This window comes from Bipolaris victoriae (assembly GCF_000527765.1).
Source record: "Bipolaris victoriae FI3 unplaced genomic scaffold scaffold_90, whole genome shotgun sequence".
NCBI lineage: Eukaryota > Fungi > Ascomycota > Dothideomycetes > Pleosporales > Pleosporaceae > Bipolaris > Bipolaris victoriae.
This window is the reverse complement of record NW_014575302.1, coordinates 31,942-43,991: the sequence shown is the minus strand read 5'-3', so window position 1 is coordinate 43,991 and position 12,050 is coordinate 31,942. Positions and strand designations below refer to the sequence as shown.

Genomic DNA, 12,050 nt, shown 5'->3' with positions numbered 1-12,050 from the left:
CCTCCAGCATCTGGCGGTTTGACAAGCCTTGGCACGCGAAGATCACCACTGCGCTCTGCCTGTGCCGCTGGCGCAGGGACTGAGATGCGGCATGCAACAGAACAGGAAGCGTCTCCGACTGTCTGCTATCTATACAGGCACAGCGTCGCTTCGCCAGCTGTCGCGTGGGCACCTCAGTCCCAGCCTCATCTTGCCTCGTCTAAGCATCACATGTGAAAGGAGCCTGTGGCAGAATACGGGGCCGCGTGGAGCAAGTGTGCATGTGGCTGTGCTGACCCATGACGACCTATGCAGAGACATGTACTCGCCCAGTCTCTAGCCGGAGCACTCGTAGAAATAATGTACATTGGTGCGTTACTAACGGCACGTTGTGTTCTGCTAACTAATACTTTTTACCTCTTCCTGGGAAGCACAATGTTAGCTCGCGCCGCAACGCCGAGCTTGTGAATGGCGTTGCGCCTGTCCCAAATACCGCTGGTGCCCTGGACTACTGCAATAAGCTCTTGCGCAATTCGCTGGGCAAAGCTGTTCTTTCCACTGCCCATGTTCCTCCTCTTTGAGGCAGCCGCCATGATCCACTGGATGGCTGCGCGCCGTCGTTGCCTCTGACCCAGAGGCACAGGGATCTGAAGAGCGACACCTCCTCCGGCTGCACCTCTCTGACTTCGAATGCGCATCAGGGGCGCGACCGAGTCAATGGCCAGTGTAAGGTAGAGGACGGGGTTGAGAGGAAGGTGTGATGGCGGGGGCGCACCGGGAAGCAGTGGCCTGGAGGGGTTGATTGTGGGGATGGGCGATGTTCGGAGGTGTTGGAGGATCAATGCCATGTTCTGTTGTTCTTGTTGTTAGATGTATGTACGCTAGATTGTAGTACCGAGATGACGTACCCGCTCTGCAACGCTCTTCTTGCCGTGTCGCATGAGCAGATTGGTAACCTGGTCAACAACTGGATCATGGCGATGTTTGACATGGCCGTCTTTTGGTAGTGGCAGAGTGGGCATGTCGAACTTGAGACCTGGTATGGCGGGTGCTTTTGAGGCGTTCTGGGCATTGATTAGGCCCATATCCAATCCACTGTTGCCGTTGGTCTGAGTCGTCATGGTCGAGTATGATCGTGAGCCCTTTGGCGCTCCATTTGGTGTTGTCTTGGAATTTTGAGAATTGAGCTTGTCTTGCATAACCTTGGGTAGGTTTTCTTGCGCAGCCTTGTCACCTTTGACTACCTAGGCGGTTGTCAGCATACCCACAGCCATGCACAGTGAACCGGACATACATCTTCAACTGGAGTGCCCTGGCTGAGATCAGGTCCCTCCTCGCCCATGGTCTTGGCCAGGGCAGCCGCCTCTTCGGAGACATGCTCAATGGGTTTTGCATCTTCTCGCTTGGAGCGGTCCGCGGCTGGTGGTTTGGCTGAATCAGAATACAGGCGCCATTGCGACGATGGCAGTCGAAGTGCTGATCGGGCAGGGCATTGCACCTGGGGCCTCGGGCGAAAGGCAATTGGTCGCGTGAAGGCAGCAATATTTAATCTTGGCGGCATCGTGGGGTGTTGTGTGGTGGGCGGCGAAGTTACAAAGTGACGATGCTGAATATTCCAGTTCCGGCCAATGTCGCGCCGGGCGGCCCGTGCGCCATACGTCAAGTAAAAAGAGCAGCTTGCAGACTGTGATCACTCTACCAGCTTCAACATCAGCCTGCAAACGGTCGCATAGCACATGGTTTTGTTGCCAGGATTTAGCTAACGCATCGGACTAACTACAGCTTTGTTATATTTGGGACCGCAACTGTTGCAACTGCAGCAGCAGCACCTTCGATGAGAGGTGTGAAGGACGATAGGTCACAATTGAGCTTCTCGGTTTTTGCTATTTCTCTCTTTCCAGGTCAACATTCTCCTAGTCTATCGCATCATCTCTCAACGTCTTTCGTCATCAATTTTTCTTTCACGCAGTCATCGATATTGTTTCCTTCTGTCCTTCCTTCTCGAGCATCCAGACATGCTACACTCACTCACCCCGGAGCCCATGTCGGCAGCGAGGGCCTTTTCGCCGCCTTTACCGCGATAAAAATATCCAGTCTTCTCTTTATCGCGCATTCTAAAGTGGGCTTTGGAAAGCGCATTGAGCAATGCTCGACGTATGAGGAGGGCACATGATTATTGCTTTTTGCTGGGGCAGCTCCGACGGCGCTAGCGTTGGCTATGGCACGCCACCACCAGTCGCTCTATCGCACTGCCATGGACGATGCCGATGGCGTCGTTATTTTTTGTTTTGTTTTGGCTGTGCGTGTCTTGCGCTGTTTCTACACGGTGGCGGAGAAGCGGGGTGGGACTTTGCATACACAGACATGTATGTATACACTACACAGGCAGGCGTTGAGCGCAGCGAGTCTGGGAGATTCCCAGTGCCAGCGCCAGTGCCCGTGCCCCGCCCGCCCGCCGTGCTCGCAGCAAGTACAGTAGCATTGGCATAGTTAGTATCCCTCCCCCCTCCCCCCGCGCGCGCTGGGCGTGTCGCCTGTGGCTGGAGCCAATCGGAGGGGCGCAACCCCGCATGGCGTACCACGACGGTCGTGGTGGGAGAGGGTAAGACTGGATGTAATATGGCAAGTATCTTTAAGCTCCTGTCACGGTCGCCGCATGCATCGTAGGCGTGCAAGGCGGGCGCAGCATGGCGAGCGGCAATCCGCCAGCAGCCGTCAGTCTTCCCCGCACTAGGCCGGAGAGACGACAGCCAACCATGTGACCATCCAGCCCAGCCACTCTTGTTTCACCCCGCTGCAGCGGTAGGCAGGCAGTGGGCAGACTGGCAGGCAGCACGCTGGCCGCCGTTGATCTTGCACACCCGGCCTAATTAGCTTATCGCAGGCCAGAGAGAGCGGTGACGGGCCCGCTCCAGCCTGCACTGTACTCGCACCATGAGCGCATTCCCGCTCGCCCTTCTCTCTTCTCTCTCAAGCTCACTTGCCCCAAGCGCTAGGCACCCTCGACATTGCTGCAAGGTGCTCGCCCCGATTGTCGCGTCACAAGGGTGCTCCCCGTGTGCCTGCAGACCCGCAGACCCTCGACCTAGTGGACCCAGCGTACTTACAGTAATCCCGATTGCGCACCAGCCTCCTCCCCTCCACACCCTCCGTTATCGATACAGCAACTGCAGCCCACCACGGCGCACCCCAGCATGATTGACACAATGGATCGCGGGAGTCTGTATGAACACGACATCCCCTCTCTCAGCGCCTCGCTCGAGGCTTTTGACCCCGAGCGCAGCATGCACTCGGCCTACAGCAGCCGCTCCAACATGCACTCGTCGCGATGGAGCGTACCCCAGGACGACCCAGACTCCGAGACCGAGTCGGACGGCCCTTGGGCCCCTCCAGCCTGGCAGAAATCACAGTCTAGCAACCACTGGTACCGCAAGTCGCTGCTGGGCGAGAGCGCAATGCGCAACAGCCCCTCCAGGTCGCCATTCGACTACCGCACTGATCGCGAAGTCACTCCCTCGCGCATACCATTGCCCGAGTCGCCATACAAGCAGACGCCGCGCACAAGTCCAGAGCCCATACCAGAAGAAGAACAGAGGTTCCTGTCCACCAGCATCGCCTCGCGCCTCCAGAGTCCCGTCGTCGTCGTCGACGACCACCCCACCCCGCCCACTCCAAGCCCATGCGCGCTCCCAGGAAAGGAGCTGGAGCTGTCGCATCATGACCAGGACGGTCTATCAGAGGGTTGTAAGTCGTCCCTACCAATGCGCGCTGTAGAAACTGACAGCCTTAGTCATGCGCTTTGCTTACAGAGGAGAAGCCAAGTTTCGTACCGCACCCATTGAAGAAACCATTTCTACTTTTGCCAGTGGCCTTCACATCTTCACCAAGTCAAGAGCAAACGTCATTCTTACCGTTGCAACTGTCCTGCTGTCATGGATCCTTCTGCAGCCCTGGACAGCCAGTCTAATTCCAGACGTCGCAAACGTCGCCAACATGGCCAAGCAGTTTGAGCCGCTTCTCTACGCGTCCGAAAATGTAATACCGCGGTCGCGCGAGCTCGCAGAGGCAAGTATCGCTGTCCAAGATTTAGGAGAGAGCGTTCGAGCGACAAATATGTCGGCGTCCTCGGTCATCATTGACCAGCTCGACGACTTGGGCGACAGCCTCAAGATCTTGTCTGAGAAGATTACGAGCTTCTTCACAAACGTGGACGGTGATATGGACTCGTAGGTATACATCGCTCGACGCTCACACACCCACTAATGATTGTAGCATCCTTATCACCATGGAGTGGGCCAAGCGCGAGTTGCAGAGCATACAAGGCCCCAAGATTGGTGTGATTGATACAATCATCGGAAACGTGCATGGCGGTCTGAGCAAGATCGGCCTGCTTGAGCGCAATGGATCCCCCACTGCAATAGGGCGTGTGGTAAATGATGTTCTCGGCCACACTACCCAGCAGCGCTCCAAAGCCACCTTGCAACGCACATTTGACTATCTCCTCTCCACGCTAGAAGAGAACATTGCAAACGAGCTCGCGCGCGCAGACGTGCTGTTCCAGCTCTTCGAAAGCGTGGACCGGCAATTCCACAACCTCCATCGCTCTGTTGCGAAGGAAGAGGACTCACTCGCAAACAGAAAAGACGAGTTCCTCGCGTCCATGTGGCGCATGACCATCAACAACAAGATGAAGATTAAGAAGTACGAGAGGAACCTGAAGCTCCTCAAGGATGTCCGCGCATCCACTTTGATTAACAAATCTGAGCTCAAGGGCCACATCCAAATCATCCACTCCGTCAAAGACCAATTGGACAAGGCGCGCAAAAACCTCATCAGCCCCCTCATCCGCCGGGCACAGAGCAACAGCTTCGGCTTGGAGCAACAGCTCAACGACCTCACAGGAACCTATGGATTTCTGAAAAACCTCCGAGACGGCCAAAAGAAGAAAGTCCTCCAGCAATTATGGGGCGAGCCCAAAAAGCGCATCGCCATTACAGCTGGTGGCAAAGAGGAAGAGATTGACGAGGGCGACCACTAAACCTGCCCGTCTCTCACCTCGAATTATTAGCTCTTCGTCTCCCGTTTTCCAACTATAGACTCTGGTTTCTGGCGCATTGAGGGGCATATCCTTGTCTCGTTTCATCTGTCCTTTCTAGCATTGCAAGCGACTTGGTATAGACAAACGAGACCTCGGGATTCTTCTTGCGTGCTTTTATCCATTGGCGGAGTTTGCAGGCGTCACAAACATACTCACACATTAGCGAAAGTGTGGCTTCCCTCTTTGTGCATTACAGCGAGATTCTGGTTCTTGTTGTTGTTGCTATTATAGCAGGCGAAACAAAGGAGTGGAGGCGTACATGGCATGGATTGAATTGAATTGAGTTCAGTTGAATTCGGTTGGATTGGAATGGGATGGGATGGAATTGGATGATTGGTTTAGCGTTTTCCTTGCATGTAACGTACATTTGCTGCAAAAGCCTTTTGTACATGTCTTTTATGTAAACAGCAATCCAAGTGGTTGTACTTTATAGGGTTCTTGTTTATGTTTAGTGCTGCCGAACGCATCGTTGGGAGCGAAACGTTTTTTTGGAATTATGTAGTATCAAAGCAGTACTATGGAATATTGCTATGTATAATTCTTTTTATAGTATGAAAAAGATAAGAGAAAGCCGCTAAATTAGCCCTGCCCTCAACAGCTTATTTCCAAACTCCAGCAAATAGTAATCCGCGTACACCAGCCCATGATCCTTGTACTTTTGGTGCGCGTGCTCATTCCAATTCGTCGTACTGTGTCGCAGTATGCCATCAAACGACGATTCCTTGACCACCACATCCTCCCCACCACTCGCACCCCCATTCACCTTTCCCTCGCCGCGCACTTCAAACAGTGCCAAATCCCCATCATACGCATACTCAATCGTCTGCGCGACAATCTGCAGCGCCGTCTCCAGAAAATCGACTCCACCCGCCATTTCCGCCGCAGTCTTCGCATCCAACCCTTGCAATGCCTGATGTATAATCAGTAACCCATTCGCGGCAATCACACCCGCGGATACATCTCTCAGCGGGCCACTTTCCCCTTCCTCCTCTTCTTCCTCCTCCACCCCTTTCACAATCGGAGCATCGAAATCCCACCTGGGGACCAACTCGCACACCCACTCGCCCTTGCCCTCCTCGCATCTCTTCAAGAAATACCTTGCACATCCAATCGCCGTAGTAAGAAACTCTACGTCTTTGGTCCACGCATACGTCTGTGCGAAGCCCATTACAGACCATGCTTGCCCACGACTCCACGTCGACGCATCCGCATGGCCCTGATTCGTCATTTTAGCCTGCACGAGCCCCGTGCTTGGGCTGAAGTTGACGAGGTGATAGGATGAATAGTCTTCGCGGAGGATTTCGTGGGTTATGCGGTTGGCGTGGGTTGTTGCTATGTGGGAGAGATGGGGGGAGGAAGTTGTGTGAGCGGCAAAGTAAAGGAGGTCGAGATCTTTTTTTCTTCTCCGTTAGTTTCGCTGGAAACAGGGAGGGAAAGGAGGGGGGGGGGAAATGGGGGACGCACTACACATGCTATCTATAATGACGAGAAAGTTTTCCTGCATGTCGGTGATGCTGTAGCGATCGTTGACGGCACCGTCCCAACTCCGAATCGCATGCACACGCTCGTCGTACCGCGATGCGAGGGCCTCGGCTGCATTGATGACGGCGTCTAGACTCGCTTTGTTGCCGGTTAGTTCCCAGTCGCGCTGCAGGGCGGGTTGCACGATGAAGCCCATGTCGTGAGTGTCTGTTCGGCGCGACATTTGGGCTATGGCGACGCTGTGGTGGCGCCCGAGTTTCAAGAGGTATTCTTGCATTGTAGGCCGGAGTTGAGGGGGTACGGAGAGGGACTGTGGGTATTTCATGCAGCGTTCTAGCAGGGTGTAGATGCTGCCCGGGAAGAAACCGCAGGTCCAGAAGAGGGCCTCGCGTTCTTCGTAGCGGCCGGCATTGGGGCCTGTTTGGGGGACTGTGTGGGGGTAGGAAGGTAAGGGGGCCTGAGAGTAGGTTTGTTAGGTTGAGGATTAAATTGGTGGTGGGGGAAGAGGGTTACGCAACTGGTTTCTTTAGGCCTCGTTGGGCTACTTGGATGATTTTGGCGAGGACGTTTTCGGAGAAGATGGCGCTGAGATCGATGTTTTTGATACTGGTTATGAGGGGTTAGAAGAGGTTACTATCAGTGTGAACGGAGTGCTTCTTACACTGCGGCTGGGACATTTCCGTTGATTTCTTGTACAGCGTCACCCATTTTTCTTTTCACTTGTTGGTCAACACGCGTAAGTTGACTATATCTGCAATGGGTGCGTTGATGATGTCGTGATTGTGTGTAAAACGGCCCTTCAATGCGGTAATGTTTCAAGATAGGTTAAACAATAGTTCCTAGGGTGTTCACTCGAGTTGAAAGAAACGCGACGGGGGAGATTCCAGTAGAAGTAGCCCCCTCTCAGGCACCAAACTCATATTTGTAGACGCGCGCATATTTTCGTGGCTTATTTCGACGACGTCGGGTTATCTCGTTCCAACAAAGTTGGGCTGACGACTAGTCATGGGATCTGCATTGTTCCGATGCCCGCATCCTGCCCGTTTACGACCAAGGTAATCCATCCGCTACAGGAACGTCACCCAAGTCGAGGTTTGCATCGTTCGTTTGCTCCTGTTTTCGGTAGATGCTGGAACTCGAGATAATCCATACTAGACTGAGCACGGCTATTGATATAAGTTCGGCAGATCACGCTACGAAAAACGCCTGGGGCCCCTAGGCTTAACTTGATACACGGAATAATTAGTATGGCCGCTATAAATTAAATTATTCCCAAATTACTGTTAGCCTATAGACAGTATGTGAAAAGGTAAAAAGGCCGCTGGGGGCCTCGTCAAATCCTTCGCATCTTCATCTTCATGATGTTTTTCTACATTATCTGGGGGCTCTTGTTGGGATCCTTGGCCACTGCTGTGCCGCAACACGAGTCGAAAAGGGCAGCCCCTGCACTTCCATTATCCACCAAGGGCCGAGACATCCTCGACGCCAATGGAAATGTCTTCCACTTCATGTCGACGAACTGGCCTGGCCATCAGGAGATCATGATACCGGAAGGCCTTCAACACTCCTCCATCGAAAAAATTGTATCTTGGTTCCCAAAGCTCGGTCTTAATTCTGTGCGAATGCCATTTGCCATTGAGATGATCGATGACTACTTGGCAAACAGCCCGAACCAGACTCTGGAGAGGAGCGTCCTAAGATCTATTCCTGGTGCCAACGGGACGACCGTTTTGAACTCCATTTTGAAAAACAATCCGCAATTCACCAAAAACACTACTAGACTGCAGGTATGGGATGCTGTCGCTAAAGAGCTGGCGCGCCAAGGTATCGTTCTCCACCTTGACAATCACGTGAGCAAGGCTTTCTGGTGCTGCGGCGAGAACGATGGAAATGGGTGGTTTGGAGAAAGATACTTTGACGTTGAAAAATGGAAGCGAGGTTTGGCGTTTATGGCAAAACACGCAAGTACCTTCCGCGGCCAACACCCTTGCTCAAAGCTAACAAATCCAGGCAAAGGAAAACTGGCCCACATTTTCCTCGATAGGTTTACGCAATGAGTTGCGGTCTGCTACGGGCGCTGAGCCTGTAGACTGGTACACGTGGTACATCCACATGACAAGTGCTGCCAATGCCGTCCACCAAGCTGACCCGGATGCCCTGTTATTCTTTTCTGGACTCTCATACGATACTTACATCGATCCTATACCACTTGGCAAGACGCTTAGCGGAACTGCTGGTACCTCTACTGCCAATAAGAAGGCCACGTTTGTCCCAAGCGACTTCGCGTGGAAGAACAAGATTGTGCTGGAGATTCACAAGTACGACTTTGAGGGAACGAAAGATGACTGCCAGACGTTCAAGAGAAAATGGTACCAGAGTGGATTCCAGGCTGTCAATGCCAGTGACCCAGAGACCAAGTATGTCTTTCCAATGGTCATTTCCGAGTGGGGCTTTATCAACAACGGCGTTTACTGGAACCAAACAACATATGCCAAGTGTCTGGTGGAGATGGTCAAAGAGTACAAGGTTGGCTGGCAACATTGGGAGCTTTGCGGTAGCTTCTACCTCCAAACGCGACCGAATAGGCAGCCTAACACACTTGTTGGTGCAGATGAAGCTTGGGGCATACTTAACTACGACTGGACGGCTATCAGGTCGCCTGTCACTCTTGAGAATAGTCTGTTTAAGATGATAGCTGCCTTGAAATAGGAGATGGTATGTTGAACCACGTTGGTATACTTCTGGTCGATCCTACATGAGGTAGAACAACGCGGTTCAGTAAGAAATACCTATGTCTCAATAAATTCCTATCATGATTTTAACCTAGTGACGTGATGTGAAGAAAGGGATTGAGATGACGCCGAACTTCCAAGAGGAATCTTATCCTACGTGAATCCTCGATGTCGCTAGTGCCTGTATGGCGTCATGCACGCATGCCAGCTTCTTTATCAATCGTACAGCAGACAAAGAAGGATGCAGTATGCATCATGTACGATGCACAGTTTCTTCACATAGCATCTCGTATCAAAATTTTCCTCCAGTGAATTTAGGCGAACAACGGGCCGAGGGACCTAGCCCTTCCGTAAAAACGTACGCTACCTTGATACCACGCTCGCCAAGCAGCCTCCTCACATAACAGTCTGAGCTTCAATTCGCTACTCCACACTTTATCCGTCGTAATGTCAGCCTCTCCACAGCTGGTGGCCGCCTGACGCAAGGGTGTTCCCGTCTTCGGCAGCAGATGTGAGATAGCCGTATACGAAGGACCCATCCCCGCAGCAGCCATCCAAAAACAGGAATTACCCGGTGCCCGTTTTCCCAGATCCCCCAGATCCCCCACTCAATTCCCGAGTCTTTGTCCACAACAGCGGGAGCTATTTATTAGACGAAATTCTGGGGTACGAGCCAATGTTTGCATCTCATCTCACAAGGGCCCCGTCTTTTTCGCAACCCATATCCCCGAAGTCACGCCGAGGTATATTGACCTCACCCATAACAACAACAACGGCGACACAACGACGATAATGGCGGATACGCAGCCTAGGAGCGAGACTACTGTCGTCGCCGACAGGACAGACGAATTCGACACTAGTGTCATCGCGCCAGCCGAGGCACCCAAGAGGTCGCCATGGAAGGCGTGGATGTACCTTTGGGAATGGTATCCTAAGCATTATCCGCCAGAAGAGAGGAAACTTCTGAGGAAGATGGACGCATGCCTCTTGACGTTCTGCTCCTTCATGTGTATGTAACTCTCTGAGAATATTTCCCAACCCAAACTAAGAGCCGACACCCGCAGTCTTCCTGAAATGGCTCGACTCGTCAAACATCAAAAACGCCTACGTTTCCGGTATGAAAGAAGAGCTCGAGCTGTATGGAAACGAGTACTCGCTCTTCGACACTTTCTACAACGTGGGGTACCTTGTCTTCCAGGTCCCTTCTTTGCTACTCCTTTCCAGACCGAGAGTCGCAAAGTACTATTTGCCCACCATGGAAGTACTCTGGTCAATTGTGACTTTTTGCCAGAGTCAGATGCGGAGCAGAAACGATATATATGGCACTCGCTTCTTACTTGGTCTACTCGAAACTCCCGTGGCATCCGGTACGACGTACGTTTTGGGTTCTTGGTACAGGCCTGAAGAGGTGTTTAAGCGCACTGGAGTCTGGTTTGTCTCTAATAACATTGCCGTTATGTTTGGTGGTTACCTGCAAGCCGCGGCCTACAAGAATTTGAACGGGTAGGTAACCGTGATTATGAACTTCCAAAAAGGTCTAACATTCTGACGTATCGTAGGGTTCGTGGCATGGCAGGATGGCGCTGGCTCTTCATCATCGACGGGGTGATTTCCCTACCCATCGCTATAGCCGGGTACTTAATTTTCCCCGGTCTTCCAAGTAGCAAGAAGCCATGGTGGCTCACGCCTAAAGAGCACGAATTAGCACGGTCTCGCATGGTCAACGCAGGTGTGTCGCCTAGCAGAGAGCTAAGCTGGACCGTGGCAAAGCGCACATTCACGCGCTGGGAATTCTACATGGGCATCCTCTGCTACACCTTGTATGTCTCCATATCATCTGGAGCAGGCTCCATCCCCACTAACACCCAGAACCAGTTTCTTGTCTTCGTCCTACCCCCATGGACAGATGGCCATCTGGCTTAAAGATCTCACGGCAAAGCATCCAGGCGCATATACTGTGCCGCAGATCAACACCATCCCTACCGGTGCTCAGGGTGTCTCTGTGTTCGCCGCTCTACTTGCAACTTCGCTCTGCATGGTGTACCCGCTCTGGTCCATCTTCTCCATCGTCCAAACCATTTACATCATAGCGAACATCTCCCTGTTGGTTTGGAACATACCTAAGGGCTATCACTTTGCCTGCTATTACCTTCTCGGCGTATCAGCAGCAATAACGCCTATACTCATGCCTTTCATCAACATGGCACTGCGCGATGATGCTGAGGCACGTGCGGTGACCGTAGGTGCGATGCTGACGGCCGGATGGGCGGTGTTTTCATTTTATCCCATTACGGTATTTCCGATTGTTGAAGGCCCGAGATGGACGAAGGGGTATGCGGTTAATATTTGCTTTATTGTTGGGTGCTGGGCTACGTTCCTGATTATGCAGTATTTGTATAAGATGAGTGAGAAGAGGAAGCAGGTGCTTTCGGTTGGAGAGATGATGAAGAGTGATGAGGATATGGTGGGGGTGGATGTGTATGACAAAGATGGGGCCGAGGCGGAGCATGGGGAGTTGAGGAGATAAAGTGGTGGAGTATCCAATTGATGCGAGTCTAGTTTTGTGTTACCTGTGACTATTCAGGACAATGCCATTGCTGATTGAAGATCGCAGTGTATTACTCCATGCCGGACATCTCTTACCAACTTCCAAAATTCGTCAGGTTACGAATAGCTGCCACTGCTGGCGAGCATTATACGAGCAGAGCATCATAAAAAAACCATTTCCCAGAACAATTTTTCTTGTTTCGCGCTCCCCC

General features: G+C 52.4%; 5 protein-coding genes across 5 annotated transcripts; 3 read left to right on the top strand and 2 right to left on the bottom strand.

The window, feature by feature from the left end:
- Positions 1-392: 392 nt before the first annotated feature.
- COCVIDRAFT_108065 (hypothetical protein) lies at positions 393-1,540 on the bottom strand (the record flags this gene model as incomplete). Its single annotated transcript, XM_014697798.1, has 3 exons — positions 393-830; positions 888-1,223; positions 1,274-1,540. 3 exons carry the CDS (start codon positions 1,538-1,540, stop codon positions 393-395), a joined length of 1,041 nt encoding a protein of 346 aa, XP_014553284.1.
- A 1,645-nt stretch (positions 1,541-3,185) lies between these two features.
- On the top strand, positions 3,186-5,017 carry COCVIDRAFT_108087 (hypothetical protein; the record flags this gene model as incomplete). Its single annotated transcript, XM_014697797.1, has 3 exons — positions 3,186-3,723; positions 3,770-4,205; positions 4,252-5,017. The coding sequence occupies 3 exons, from the start codon at positions 3,186-3,188 to the stop codon at positions 5,015-5,017; spliced, it is 1,740 nt and encodes a 579-aa protein (XP_014553283.1).
- Positions 5,018-5,651: 634 nt separating this feature from the next.
- Positions 5,652-7,267, bottom strand: COCVIDRAFT_108107 (glycoside hydrolase family 88 protein; the record flags this gene model as incomplete). The annotated part of the gene is made up of 4 exons (XM_014697796.1): positions 5,652-6,469; positions 6,542-7,016; positions 7,078-7,165; positions 7,221-7,267. 4 exons carry the CDS (start codon positions 7,265-7,267, stop codon positions 5,652-5,654), a joined length of 1,428 nt encoding a protein of 475 aa, XP_014553282.1.
- A 653-nt stretch (positions 7,268-7,920) lies between these two features.
- Positions 7,921-9,268, top strand: COCVIDRAFT_40681 (glycoside hydrolase family 5 protein; the record flags this gene model as incomplete). Its single annotated transcript, XM_014697795.1, has 2 exons — positions 7,921-8,524; positions 8,604-9,268. 2 exons carry the CDS (start codon positions 7,921-7,923, stop codon positions 9,266-9,268), a joined length of 1,269 nt encoding a protein of 422 aa, XP_014553281.1.
- Positions 9,269-10,083: 815 nt separating this feature from the next.
- On the top strand, positions 10,084-11,818 carry COCVIDRAFT_40680 (hypothetical protein; the record flags this gene model as incomplete). Its single annotated transcript, XM_014697794.1, has 4 exons — positions 10,084-10,300; positions 10,356-10,794; positions 10,851-11,111; positions 11,167-11,818. The coding sequence occupies 4 exons, from the start codon at positions 10,084-10,086 to the stop codon at positions 11,816-11,818; spliced, it is 1,569 nt and encodes a 522-aa protein (XP_014553280.1).
- Between the last annotated feature and the right edge of the window lie 232 nt (positions 11,819-12,050).